We start from the raw sequence: 12,325 nt of genomic DNA, 5'->3' as shown, positions 1-12,325 counted from the left end.
ATTAAAAAAATACCTGGCAGTCAGTTAGCAGTGAGAAGGTATTATAGATAGCAAACTGAATGAAGTACCAGGTAACTATGGTTGAGGAATAAATACCAGCTCTGGTAACCACTAGCTATTATTCCTTTCTAATAATGTGACCAGTATTAATACAGTAACCATGACAACTCAGCAGTGTCAAGTGATCTTGCAGGGCCAGAAGTATACACCGCTTAGAACAGTTACCTTAACATAGGCTACACAAGAAGTCAACAATGAACTAACAGTAATGGCAATCAAACTGTGAGGAAAATCAGATTCCTTGTCTTTAGGTTTAGTAATAAACAGGGATTTTAGACTATTATTAAGAGAGCACAGAGAGCCTGGAGAGAAAGAGACAGAGAGAAATAGTGTTATACAGGCAGTCCCCGGGTTACGAATGAGTAACTGGAAAAGTAATCTCCAGAATTGACTGATTAATCACAGAATTATGAATTAGGAACAATTTGAGAAGCCACTGGAGTCAATTAAGTTATGCAGGACAGACTAAAACTCGACCTTCATGAAATAAAAAAGAAAGATGAGAAGTAACATTCTTTGAGTCTTGGTATTTTCACTTGGACACGCAGGACTGAAATCTTTGCCCTAATAAATTGAAAATATGACAGCAGTTACCTAATTGTAGAGAGAGGGAAAACATCTTCCTCGGCATCCAAGGCCTCAACTGGACTGAAGACTAGGTGTTACTATGGTGGTAAGAGTTAACTAGGAAATGTTTAAAGTCATGAAGTGTCTATGGAAAGATTTGGCCAAGAGATCTATGTCATAATAATCAATTTCACACTCCTCTATATCTGATTGACTCATTGAGGTTCATACAGACCCAACAATTTGAAAGGTAGGTGCAAAAACACCAAGTACACTGTCAGAGACTATCGCAGGAGGATTGAACTTGGGATATTTTGGAATGAGCCCAGATACTTGATCTTTGGTGGGTTATATCTGAGCCTAAGTCACTGAGTTTTATTTAATAGCTAGGAAGATGAGTTAAGTGTAAAGTCACTAGAAGTTACACGAAGTAATCAAAGGCCTGTATACTTTAAGTAATCAAGAATTAATAAAGAATGGTAGTAAATTTTACTTTTGGGGTGCCATGGTAGTGTAGCAGTGAGTGCAATACTTTACAGCACCCACTGATCAGGGTTCAATTCCTACCGCTGTCTATAAGGAGTTTGTATGTTCTTCCTCAAGACCAGGTGGGTTTCCTCCAGGCATTCCTGTTTCTTCCCACGGTCCCAAAGTAGTACAGCTTAGTAGGTTAATTGGTCACATGGGTGTAATTGGGTAGCTTGGACTCATTGGGCCAGTAAGACCTGTTATTGTGCTGTATTTCCAAATAAGTCTCCCTCAGCAGTTAACCCATTATATAAAGGAGCAACATACCTTAGTGCTGACTTTGGGACCTCTGACAGTGCTTTAACATGGCTAAAATTACTGCATTTCAAAGTTACTGCATATTCTGTGAAGTGCTTTGGGATTCTACAAGCTCACTGAATAAGCAAACAATTTTATGTATTGTTACTTAGTTTAACCAAGCTCACCAAAAGCCTCACTGATCAACTGTTCTTCCTCCTCCTCCTCCTCAACATCGTCTACCAAGGGAGAGTAAGCATATCTGAAAAGACAGGATAGTAATATTTGACACTGAGCAGCATTTAAGTGTCAAACGTGTTCCCCGTAACATTCACTGAAAAACCAATGGAACAATCAGAAAGCATAGAACAGGACCATTATAAATTATTGTGTCTGTACCAGCTCATTAAAAACCTTCTCAGTTGTTTCCCAAGGAACCGTAAACTATTCTTTCTGAAGTGTTCAAATCCCTTTCACAAGATTTTAATAAATTTAATTCTGCACAAAGTATCACACCATCTTCATAGAGAAGACTAGAACAGAAACAGGCCCTTCAGTCCATCAAGTCCATGTCGTAACCACTTACACTGCTTACTCCCATTGACCAACACCGGGATCACAGCCCTCCATACCCTTACCATCCACGTACCTATCCAAATTTCTCTTAAACATTGAAATCAAGCTCACATGCACCACATGTGCTGGCAACTCATTCCACACTCACTCAATCCTCTGAGTGAAGAAGTTGCCCCACATATTCTCCTTAAACTTATCACTTTTTACCCATAAGCCTTGATCTCTGGTTGTAGTCCCAGCAACCTCAGTGGAAAAACCTGCTTGTGCTAACCCTTTCTATACCTCTCATAATTTTGTACACCTCTATCAAATCTCTCAAACTTCTACGCTCTAAAGAATAAATGGATCGAGGCACAACTGCGCAGGTTTGTGGACATCAGCGAGTTAGACTGGCGGGAAGAATTTAAAAAGAAGACAGCTTCTTACAGCGGGCATTAGAGGAGCAGGTGACAGAGTAGAAGGAGTCAGGAGGGCTTTGGCGATAATGGGTCAAGGCGAGGTAAGTTACTTGTGGAGAATAGAAATAGAAAGTATGTCTGTGAGGACAGCAACACCTGCGGCAGGTAGATCGAGCTGCAGCTCCTTAGGGACCAGGTTAGGGAACTGGAGATGCAGCTCCATGACCTTTGTCTGGTCAGGGAAAGTGAGGAGGCCATAAAGAGGAGCTATAGGCAAGTAGTCACACTGAGGCCTCGGGAGACCGATAAGTGGCTAACAGTCAGGAGAGGGAAGGGCAAGAGTCAGAGAGTACCCCAATTGGTGTCCCCTTGAACAATAAGTACTGTTGTGGGGGGGGGAGATGATCTATCTGGGGGAAGCAACAATGGCTGCACCTCTGGCACAGTGTCTGGCCCTGTGACTCAGGAAAAGGAAGAGTATGGCAGCAGTGATAGGGAACTCTATAGTTACGGGGTCAGACAAACAATTCTGTGGACGCAGGAAAGAAACACAGATGGTAGCTTGCCTCCCAGGTGCCAGGGTCCATGATGTTACTGATTGCGTCCATAGCATTAAAAAAAAGGAAGTATGACAGAGCTAAGGTGAGTGGGAGGACGGATGACTGGGAAGTTTTTAAGGAACAACAGAACTTAACTAAAAAGACAATACGGGGTAAAAAACAAATGAGGTACCAACGCAAGCTAGCCAGGAATTTAAAGGAAGATAGCAAAAGCTTTTTTAGGTATGTGAAGAGAAAGAAGATAGTTAAGAACAATGTTGGGCCCTTGAAGAATGAATTGGGTGAAATTGTTATGGGAAACAGAGAAATGGCAGAAGAATTTAATGAGTACTTTAGATCTGTTTTCACTAAGGAAGACCTAAGCAATCTCCCAGATGTTTGGATGGGCCAAGGACATAGGGTAACAGAGGAAATGAAACAGATTGACATTCGGAAGGAAACGGTGATGAGAAGACTGATGGGACTGAAGGCTGACAAAGCCCCAGGTCCAGATGGTCTGCATCCTAGGGTACTAAAGGAGGTGGCCCTGGAAACTGCGGATGCACTGGTAATCATTTTCCAATGTTCCTTAGATTCAGGATCATTTCCTGAGGATTGGAGAATGGCTAATGTTATCCCACTTTTTAAGAAAGGAGGGAGGAGAAAACAGAGAACTATCGACCTGTCAGCCTGACATTGGTGGTGGGGAAGATGTTAGAGTCCATTATTAAAGATGAAATAGTGGCATATCTAGATAGCAGTGATAGGATTGGGCCGAGCCAGCATGGATTTACCAAGGGTAAATTATGCTTGACTAATCCGTTGGGAGTTTTTTGAGGATGTAACCAGGAAGTTAGACGGAGGAGATCCAGTGGATGTAGTGTACCTCGATTTTCAGAAGGCATTTGATAAGGTCCCACATATCATTTTGATGGGTAAAATCAAAGCTCAGGGCATCGGGGGGAAGACATTGACATGGATAGAAAACTGGTTGGCAGATAGAAAGCAAAGGATAGCGGTGAATGGGTGTTTCTCGGAATGGCAGGTGGTGACTAGTGGGGTGCCACAGGGCTCGGTATTGGAACCATAGCTGTTTACGATTTATGTCAACGATTTGGATGAAGGCACTGAAAATAACATCAGCAAATTTGCTGATGACACTAAGCTGGGTGGCAGGGTGACACGTGATGAGGATGTTAGGAGAATTCAGGGTGACTTGGATAGGCTGGGTGAGTGGGCAGATACTTGGCAGATGGCGTTTAATGTGAATAAGTGTGAGGTTATCCACTTTGGGAGTAAGAACAGGAAGGCAGATTATTATCTGAATGGTGTAGAGTTAGGTAAGGGAGAAATACAAAGAGATCTAGGAGTCCTTGTTCATCAGTCACTGAAAGTGAATGAGCAAGTGCAGCAGGCAGTGAAGAAGGCTAATGGAATGTTGACCTTTATTACAAAGGGAATTGAGTACAAGAGCAAGGAAATCCTCTTGCATTTGTACAGAGCCCTGGTGAGACCACACCTGGAGTTTTGTGTAGAGTTTTGGTCTCCAGGGCTAAGGAAGGACATCCTGGCTGTACAGGAAGTGCAGCGTAGATTCATGAGGTTAATTCCTGGGATGTCTGGACTATCTTACACAGAGAGGTTAGAGAGACTGGGCTTGTACACGCTGGAATTAAGGAGATTGAGAGGGGATCTGATTGAAACATATAAGATTATTAAGGGATTGGACAAGATAGAGGCAGGAAATATGTTCCAGATGCTGGGAGAGTCCAGTGCCAGAGAGCATGGTTTGAGAATAAGGGGTAGGTCATTTAGGACAGATTTAAGGAAAAACTTCTTCTCCCAGAGAGTTGTAGGGGTCTGGAATGCACTGCCTCAGAAGGTAGTGGAGGCCAATTCTCTGGATGCTTTCAAGGAGTATCTTATGGATAGGGGAATCAAGGGATATGGGGACAAGGCAGGAACCGGGTATTGATAGTAGTTGATCAGCCATGATCTCAAAATGGCAGTGCAGGCTCGAAGGGCAAAATGGTCTACTTCTGCACCTATTGTCTATAATATCCTGAAGTGGGAAAGTGAACACCCAGAGGTTGTGGTACACATTGGTATCAATGACATAGGTAGGAAAAAGGAGGAGGACTACAGGGAGTTAGGAAAGAAGCTGAGAAGCAGGACCTCAAAAATAGTCATTTTCGGATTATTGCCTGTGCCATGTGACACTGAGTATAGGAATAGAGTGAGGTGGAGGATAAATGTGTGACTGAGGGATTGGAGCATGGGGCAGGGATTCAAGTTACTGGATTATTGCGACCTCTTTTAAGGCAAGCACGACCTGTACAAAAAGGACAGGTTGCACTTGAATTTGAGGGGGACCATTATCCTAGCAGGGAGGCTTGCTAAGGCTATTGGGAAGAGTTTAAATTAGAATTGCTGGGTATAGGAACCGAACTGAAGAGAAGGAGGAAGGGGCAGTTGGCTCACAAACAGAGAAAGCTTGTAGGTAGTGTAAGAGGGAGGATAGGCAGAAGATAGAAAAGGGCTGCACTCAGACTGATGGTTTGAAATGTGTCTATTTCAATGCAAGGAGTATCATGAACAAAGTGGATGAGCTTAGAGCATGGATCAGTACTTGGTGCTGTGATGTTGTGGCCAGAAAGGACAGAGAGGGGGGCAAAAGAGGCGGAGTGTGGCACTGCTAATCAGAGATAGTGTCACGGCTGTAGAAAAGGAGGAAGTCATGGAGGGATTGTCTACTGAGTCTCTGTGGATGGAAGTTAGGAACAGAAAGGGGTCAATAGCTCTACTGGGTGCCTTTTTTAATATATAGACCACCTAATAGTAACAGAGACATCGAGGAGCAGATAGAGAGACAGATTCAGGAACTGTGCAGTAATAACAGGGTTGTCGTGATGGGAGATTTTAATTTCCACAATATTGATTGGCATCTCCCTGGAGCAAGGGGGTTAGATGGGGTGGAGTTTGTTAGGTGTGTTCAGGAAGGTTTCCTGACACAGTCTGTAGATAAGCCTACAAGAGGAGAGGTTGTATTTGATCTGGTATTGGGAAATGAACCTGGTCAGGTGTCAGGTCTCTCAGTGGGAGAGCATTTTGGAGATAGTGACCATCAATTCTACCTCCTTTACCACAGGGATAAGAGGGATAGGAACAGATGAGTTAGGATAGCGTTCAATTGGAGTAAGGAGAAGCTATCAGGCAGGAACTTGGAAACATAAATTGTGAACAGATGCCCTCAGGAAAATGTACAGCAGAAATGTGGCAAATGTTCAGTGGATATTTGCATGGCATTCTGCACAGGTACGTTCCAATGAGACAGGGAAAGAATGGTAGGGTATGGGAACCGTGGTGTACAAAGGCAGTTGAAAATCTAGTCAAGAAGAAAAGCTTACAAAAGGTCCAAAAACTAGATAATGATAGAGATCTAAATGATTATAAGGTTAGCAGGAAGGAGTTTAAGAATGAAATTAGGAGAGCCAGATTAAGGAAAATCCCAAGGTATTCAACAAGTATGTGAAGAGCAAGAGGATAAGGCGTGAGGTGACAGTGGAAAAGTGTGAATGGAACTGGAGGAGGTGGTGGAGGTACTCAATGAATCCTTTGATTCAGTAGTCCCTATGGAAAAGGACCTTGTCGATTGAAGGGATGACATACAGTGGACTGAAAAGCTAAAGCATATAGACGTTAAGAAACAGGATGCACTAGAGCTTTTGTAAAGCATCAAATTGGATAACTCACTGGGAGCAGATGAGCTATACCCCAGGCTACTGTGAGAAGCGAGGGAGGAGTTTGCTGAGCCTCTGGCAATGATCTTTGCATCATCAATGGGGATGGGAAAGGTTCCAAAGGATTGGAGGGTTGCAGATGTTGTTCCCTTATGCAGGAAAGTGAGTTGAGATATCCCAGGAAGTTATTGACCAGTGAGTCTTACTTCAGTGGTTGGTAAGTTGATGGAAAAGATCCTGAGAGGCAGGATTTATGAACATTTGGAGAGGCATAATATGATTAGGAATAGTCAGGATGGCTTTGTCAAAGGCAAGTCGTGCTTTACGAGCTTGATTAAATTTTTTTTGAGGATGTTACTAAACACATTGATGAAGGTAGAGCAGTAGATGTAGTGTTTATGGATTTCAGAAAGGCATTTGATAAGGTACCCCATGCAAGGCTTATTTAGAAAGTAAGGAGGCATAGGCTCCAAGGGGACCTTGCTTTGTGGATCCAGAACTGGCTTGCACACAGAAAGCAACGAGTGGTTGTAGATGGGTCATATTCTGCATGGAGTTTAGGAGGGATTATGGCGTCTAACTGTGACAGCTTACATCTTCAGAAACAACTCTATTTCTACCTTTAATATCTTTATTTTTCCCTTTCAAGGTTCTTTTGAAGACCCTGACCTGGAGTTACATGCAGTCTTTGGTTCTTTGCGGGAATGGGACCCGTTCTATAGCTGGCCATTATTCGACACGCAAAGGGTTTGGTCTGAGAATCTCCATCATGTTTGGAAGCCTAAGATCTTGGGGTTCTAGAGAAGGGCAGATTGAGGGTTGGTGTCATGGTAGGAGACTCATGTGTCATAAGAACATAAGAGATAGGAGCAGGAGTAGGCCAATCGGCCCCTCAAGCCTGCTCCGCCATTCAACAAGATCATGGCTTAATCAATCTTAACTCTAGTTTTCACCGAATCCCACAAGGCAACAGTGCCAACCAACAGGGCACCATGCCGCCCATTTTATTATTCATCCCACCCAAACCCATGTGATCACCCGGGGAAAAAAAAACAATTTGCCAATTGAGGAGAAAAAATCTGGAAAATTCCTCTCCAACCCATCCAGGCTATCGAAAACTGGTCCGGGAGATCACATGGCTGATCTAAACCTAGCCTCATGTCCACTTACCTGCTCGCTCACCATATCCCCTAATGCCATTTTTATCCAGGAAAATGTCTATCTCCGTTTTGAATTTATTGAGTGTAGTAGCTTCCACAGCTCTCTGGGGCAGTAAATTCCACAGCCCCACTATCCTCTGAGTGAAGAAATTTCTCCTCATCTCAGTCCTGGAACGGCATCCCCTTATTTTAAGATTATGCCCCCTAGTCCTAGTTTCACCCATTATTGGGAACATTCTCCCCGCATCCACCCGATCAAGCCCCTTCACAATCTTATGTTTCAATAAGATCGCCTCTCATTCTTTGGAACTCCAATGAGTAGAGTCCCAATCTACTCAACCTCTCATCATACATCAACCCACCCATCCCTGGAATTAACCTAGTGAACCTTCTCTGCACTGCCTCGAGAGCCGGTATGTCCTTTCTTAAATATGGACACCAGAACTGCACGCAGTACTCCAGGTGTGGTCTCACCAATACCCAGTACAACTGCAGTAAGACATCCCTGTTCTTATACTCCATCCCCCTAGCAATAAAAGACAGCATTCCATTGGCCTACTTGACTACCTGCTGCACTTGCATACTAACTTTGTGTTTCCTGCACCAGGACCCCCAGATCCCTTTGCACAGAAGCACTTTCCAGTTTCTCTCCATTTAGATAATAACTTGCTCTATTATTTTTCCTGCAAAAGTGCAAGACCTCACACTTGTCAGGGAGGCTGGAAAATCTTTAGCTGTGGGCCCGAAGACCTGAGGTCTTTGTGACCTTCAGACACAGAGCTCGAAAAATGCAAAGAAACCGACTTTTAAGATTGTAAACCAGTGGGATGTTGTTATGTCTCCCGCTTGCTGTGAAAATGGGGGACACCTCCCTCTCCCTCGCCAGGTAGAGAGAGGACTTGTGGCTTGTCAGATTTTGGATGAAATGTGAAGCTTTTGGGGTAACTTTGGTCCGTGTCTTTGCTATCACTTAGCACATGCTTGGTCTAGGTGATGGTACCAATGCGCATTTTTTTTTGCTGGTGGGGGAGGGGGGAATCATTGCTCGCTGCCGCTTATGCCTGGGAGGGAGGAGCTGGGGGGGACTTTGGGGTTCTCATGTTTAACTGTCATTCATTCTTTGAGGCACTTTGTTTTTGTGGATGTTTGCGAAGAAAAAGCATTTCAGATGTATATTGTATATATTTCTCTGACATTAAATTTGACCTTTGAACCTTTGAGTTTGGTGACCAGTGGTGTGCCTCAGGGATCTGTTCTGGGACCCCTTCTCTTTGTGATTTGAGGATGTAGAGGGGTGGGTTAGTATATTTGCTGATGACACAAAAGTTGAGGGTGTTGTGGATAATGTGGAGGGCTGTCAAGAGATTACTGCAAGACATTGATAAGATGCAAAACTGGGCTGAGAAGTAGCAGGAGTTCAACCCTGATAAGTGTGAGGTGGTTCATTTTGGTAGGTCAAATATGATGGCAGAATATAGCATTAATGGTAAGACTCTTGGTAGTGTGGAGGATCAGAGGGATTTTGGGGTCTGAGTCCATAGGACATTCAAAGCTGCTGTGCAGGTTGACTGTGTGGTTAAGAAGGCATACAATGTATTGGCCTTCATCAATCGTGGGATTGAATTTAGGAGCCGAGGAGTAATGTTGCAGCTATATAGGACCCTGGTCAGACCCCACTTGGAGTACTGCGCTCAGTTCTGGTCACCTCACTACAGGACGGATGTGGAAACTATAGAAAGAGTGCAGAGGAGACTTACAAGGATGTTGCCTGAATTGGGGAGCATGCCTTATGAGAATGGCTTGAGTGAATTTAGCCTTTTCTCCTTGGAGCAAACAGAGGATGAGAGGTGACCTGATAGAAGTGTATAATATGATTAGATGCATTGATTGTGTGGATAGTCAGAGGCGTTTTCCCCAAGGCTGATATGACTAACATGAGAGGGCACAGTTTTAAGGTGCTTGGAAGTAAGTACAGAGGAGATGTCAACGGTAAGTTTTTTTCACACAGAGAGTGGTGAATGCGTGGAATGGGCTGCGGCTACAGTGGTAGAGGTGGATACAATATGGTCTTTTAAGAGACTCCTGGAGATTAGAAAAATAGAGGGCTATAGGTAACCTGAGGTAATTTCTAAAGTACATGTTCGGCATAGCATTGTGGACTGAAAGGCCTGTATTGTGTTGTAGGTTTTTCTATGTTTCTAATAAAGTCCTAACCTATTCAATTTTTCCTTCTACCTCAGGTCCTCCAGTCCCAGCAGTATCCTTGTAAAGTTTCTCTGTACTCTTTCAACTTCTGAACATTTTCACTGAGTACCTTCCTCAGGCTACCACTTCAAATTGTGATAGAAGTTTCCAATAATATAGAGCAGAGGATCTGTATTTCTGGAGAGTCATGTAGAACTTGGGTATAGGACTGGTGAACCACCGGAAACAAATTTGAGGAAAGAACTTGAAGCCACACAGGATTCTGACTGCACATTTAATTAAAATAAATAAATAAAAAGATCCTCAACCCCTCCACCACCCTACCATTAATTAGTTCACTGATTGACAAGAAACCACAGAGAGTCAGAGGAACACATCACAGGCACATCCCACCTCACTATCAAGATTATCTTCATGAGGTGCTGCCTCAAAAAAAGATCCAAAGATCCCCACCAGCCAGTCTATGTTATCTTGGGGCAGGTGGTACAACCATGTCACATCTACCTGCTGACACAACCCTAATCACTACCTCCGCATAGTAACACCATGACTACTGCACTACAATGGACTTTTAAAATTCTAATTGCATTCTTTCTTGTATAATTTTGGAAAAAATTATGTTTTCCTTGTAAATGCTGTGTCTCGAATGCCATGTACTTTTGTATGTGACAATAAAATGAACTCTCTGACATTGGTACTCAATATGCCAATGTCAATACTAAAATTTGCTAAACAACACAAAACTTACCTCTGGTTATTTGCAGATGGTCTCCACAAGAACATTATTACAAGCAGCAAAACTGAGAAAAGAAAATGCCAAAATGCATCCTCTATCCACCGTTCCCGCCAATCCTTGGGCAAAAAAAGACAGTCATATAGTGGAAAGCCTTAAAATATTAGAAGCACTTAGCAAATGTAAGAGAACTACTCTGCACACAATAAGCAGCATAGGAATCACAGAGATGAATAACCAGCTAGCTTCTATCTTTGATAGTACTGCTTAGGAGGAACAACAGTCACAATGAAAGAACACCTTCTCTTCCAATGGCTTTGCTTTTTCTAACATCAGGCAGAGTTAATATCAGGAAGCATTTCTTCACATAAAGGCATCCCGAAGTGGGCAGAGAGACAAGCAGATTGAAAGTTCAAAGTAAATTTATTATCAAAGTATGTATATTTCGATTTGTACTTAAGGTTGAGCGCGAAGCGCAGAAACACCTATCACTGTGATGATTTATGCTCTAGTATCAATTGTTTGGTGACAATAAAGTATATGTCTCCATTTTGAGACTCATTTTCTGGGCATTTACAGGAAACTGAATAAAATAGAATTTATGAAAAACTATACATAAACAAAGATTGACAAACAACTAATGTTTAAGGACACATCGTATAAATAATGAAAAATAAATAAATAATACCAAGAATACGAGTTTATATAAGCTATGGAATCAGTTTAGTGTTGAGGACAGTGAAGTTATCCATACTGGTTCAGGAGTCTGATGGTCATAGGGTAGTAATGGTGGGAATAGCAGATAGAGAGATTTGAGGTGAGTGAAGATAGCCACACTGGTTCAGCAGCCTGATGGTTATTGGGTAGTAATGGTAAGAATAGCAGATGGTGAGAGGTTTGTTGATCAACTATAAACATTTAAACTGAGATGGAAAATTTCTGAGGCAAGGCATTGAGGAATATAGTTTCAGGTAACCCAAGATCTAAATGAAGAAACAGCCTGTGGAGCTACCTTGTTCCAAGGAATGCCACCTCAAAGCATGATGCCCTCTGTTTCACACTGTTCACGTTGGAAGCTAGCACTTCCCACATGGGATGTGAGAAAAACTCAGGCTGATACATGGAAGGAGTATAACACTACTGAAGATGCTGTCCTTCAAATGATTCATTCTAACTACTATCTTACTCCATCTCTTGGTTTATGTGAAATATCATGCTAAATCTGAATGGAAGAGAGATCAGTGTTGTCTTGCCAATATTATTTCAACATTATTTGTGGGAATGTGCTGTGTGGATTGATGACCTCAGTGACTCATCATCATTATGTGTTCTGTCATATGATGTGGAAGATCATGTTCTATGACCATAATTGTTCTTGGCAATGTTTTCCACACAAGTGATTTGCCATTGCCTTCTTCTGGGCAGTGTCATTATAAGACAGGTGACTCCAGCCATTATCAATACTTTTCCGAGACTGTCTGCCTAGCGTCAGTGGTCACGTAACCAGGGCTTCTGATAAGCACCAGCTGGTCATATGACCATCCACCACCTGTTCCCATGGCTTCATGTGACCCTGTTGGTG

At 42.8% G+C, this 12,325-nt stretch overlaps 1 protein-coding gene across 3 annotated transcripts in view; it reads right to left on the bottom strand.

The window, feature by feature from the left end:
- The window catches only part of zgc:162698 (Transmembrane protein 87A-like), a 73,500-nt gene that overhangs the window by 19,151 nt on the left and 42,024 nt on the right, over positions 1-12,325 (bottom strand). For all 3 annotated transcript variants that reach the window (XM_059951019.1, XM_059951020.1, XM_059951021.1), the window contains 2 exons: positions 10,759-10,862; positions 1,581-1,654 (listed from right to left, as the gene is read on the bottom strand). In XM_059951019.1, the coding sequence (XP_059807002.1) occupies positions 1,581-1,654; positions 10,759-10,862 (178 nt within the window). The remainder of the gene's footprint in view (positions 1-1,580; positions 1,655-10,758; positions 10,863-12,325) is intronic.

This window comes from Hypanus sabinus, chromosome 26 (genome assembly GCF_030144855.1).
Source record: "Hypanus sabinus isolate sHypSab1 chromosome 26, sHypSab1.hap1, whole genome shotgun sequence".
Taxonomy (NCBI): Eukaryota; Metazoa; Chordata; class Chondrichthyes; order Myliobatiformes; family Dasyatidae; genus Hypanus; species Hypanus sabinus.
The sequence above is the reverse complement of the archived record's forward strand: the minus strand, read 5'-3'. Positions and strand labels throughout refer to the sequence as shown.